Source organism: Phanerochaete carnosa, assembly GCF_000300595.1.
Source record: "Phanerochaete carnosa HHB-10118-sp unplaced genomic scaffold PHACAscaffold_1044, whole genome shotgun sequence".
Classification (NCBI taxonomy): domain Eukaryota; kingdom Fungi; phylum Basidiomycota; class Agaricomycetes; order Polyporales; family Phanerochaetaceae; genus Phanerochaete; species Phanerochaete carnosa.
The window spans coordinates 1-2,125 of NW_006768671.1; the positions used below are offsets into that span (position 1 = coordinate 1).

A 2,125-nucleotide genomic window follows, 5' to 3' on the forward strand; every position below is an offset into this window, starting at 1 on the left:
CGCGAGCGCTTCATCAAGAAGGCTATGAAGTTCTTCATCAAAGACAAGGTGATGTTCAAGCGTAATGGACCAAAGGGACCCACCAAGTGTATCTTTCGCCAGCACAAGCGAGATGCCCTGCTTTATGCAGCTCATGAACAAAGTGGACATCGTGGTGAGCAAGCAGTCATGGCTACCCTGAAGGAACGCTTCTATTGGCCAAGCCTATGGAACGACGTACGCCATCATGTACGTTCATGCTTTCAATGCCAAGTTAGAAGTGTACGCAAGGTTCAAGTCCCTCTCATGGTCTCTACCCCTGCCACTATCTTTGTCAAAATCTATCTAGATATAATGTATATGCCAACCGTCCAGGGTTACAGATACATTGTAGCAGCTAGAGATGATCTGTCAGGGGCAGCAGAAGGGCGAGCACTTAGAAAGGCTACCTCTAGTGCAGTCGCCAAGTTTTTGTGGGAAGAAATCTTTTGTCGCTATGGTGCAATTGGGCAGGTCACTACAGACAATGGAAGTGAGGTAGAAGGAGCATTCAAGGAACTGGTCACACGATACGGTGTACCTCATGTCAAGATTTCAGCCTATAACTCTAAAGCCAATGGAGTGGTTGAACGAGGACACTTTATTATTCGTGAAAGCCTAGTCAAGCTATGTGATGGAAAAATCCGTCGCTGGCCTGGATATGTACAACAAGCCTTTTTTGCAGACAAGATTACAGTGAGAAGACAGACTGGCTTCTCTCCCTTCTACCTTCTCCATGGCATATATCCTGTTCTCCCTTTTGACCTTGCAGAAGCTTCGTTCATGGTAGATGGCTTTAAAAGTGGCATGTCTTCTGAAGAGCTTCTTACCCTACGCATCAGGCAGCTGGAAAAGAAGCCTGAGGATTTAGCCAAGGCCTCCGAAGTGCTACAGAAACACCGCTTCAGATCCAAGGACCAGTTTGAGCAAAGATACAGGACCAGGATGTTTAGGGACAGCTACACCCCTGGAACACTAGTGCTTGTACGCAACAGCCATGTGGAAGCCTCGCTGGATAGGAAGACCAAGGACAGGTACATGGGACCCTATGAAGTGGTGCGTCAGACTAGGAACGGAGCATACGTTCTGCAAGAGTTAGATGGAACACCCTGGCGTCAAGCAGTGGCAGCTTTTAGGTTAATCCCTTATATTTCCCGATCTGATAAATACCTTGATCAGATTCTGGGCAGAATACAGCCTACCAGCAATGAAGACAGCAGCAGCTCAGACTCCTCAGAAACAGACAGTGAGGAAGCAAGCAACCCTCCTCGTATTCTTACACGACGAATGGCTTTGGAGCAAGGCAGTATTTCATCCAGTCTCTCAGAGTCAGAAGAAGACTCTGAAGTCCATGATGAGGAAGATTAGAATGGTGATAACTGGGGACAGTTAGAACTTCAAGCGACCCCCGGATATCGTGCATCAAAATGGTTTGACACAGAATATGATACATACCAGATCAGTTTCTATGTGTCAGCTATTCTCATGCATGGCAACAGTGTCTTGGAACATATGACAGCAGGCTGATACATCTGGGGACTACTAGAAACATGCAATAAACTTGTTACGTGTTTTATATATAGGCCAAACATGTGTCAGATTTGTTGGGGCAGCTGTTACAGGTAGCAGGGCAAATTATTGGGGCAACTGTGTATTTTTAGAAGATTCCATGAAGCTGCAGGAATATGGAAGAATAGTGTAGAATAATATAGAATACTCTAGAATAGGCCAAAGTAGACCAAAGGATGGGGCTTCCAAAAGCTATATAAGGACCCCTAATCCACCCCCAAAATACAAGCAACTTTGAGAGCAAGAGTCTCGTCTGTGTGTGCCCAGGTAGAAAGTGCAATCAGGCGCTTTCTTCAGTATAAGGTAGTAAGGCTTGGCAAATAGGTGCCAGCTTATACCTTAGGTTTGTTTTCTGTTATTCAAGGTGTTGCAGGTAGACAATCAGGTCTATCTTTTGAAGTAACATCTTCTGTGTTAGTGCTTACTCTTGTACCACCCGTCTTTGTTTAGGTGTTAACAACTCAGTGCTGCCTTTTAGATATCTCTCCTGTGCTAGCAGTCTTATACAAGTGAGACGGCTACCCCTTACGCGAATACG

The 2,125-nt window shown here is 45.6% G+C and overlaps 1 protein-coding gene across 1 annotated transcript; it reads left to right on the forward strand.

Annotated features, from left to right (window-relative positions):
• Nucleotides 1-168: 168 nt before the first annotated feature.
• Nucleotides 169-1,386, forward strand: PHACADRAFT_109473 (uncharacterized protein; the record flags this gene model as incomplete). Its single annotated transcript, XM_007403343.1, has 2 exons — nucleotides 169-478; nucleotides 614-1,386. 2 exons carry the CDS (start codon nucleotides 169-171, stop codon nucleotides 1,384-1,386), a joined length of 1,083 nt encoding a protein of 360 aa, XP_007403405.1.
• Between the last annotated feature and the right edge of the window lie 739 nt (nucleotides 1,387-2,125).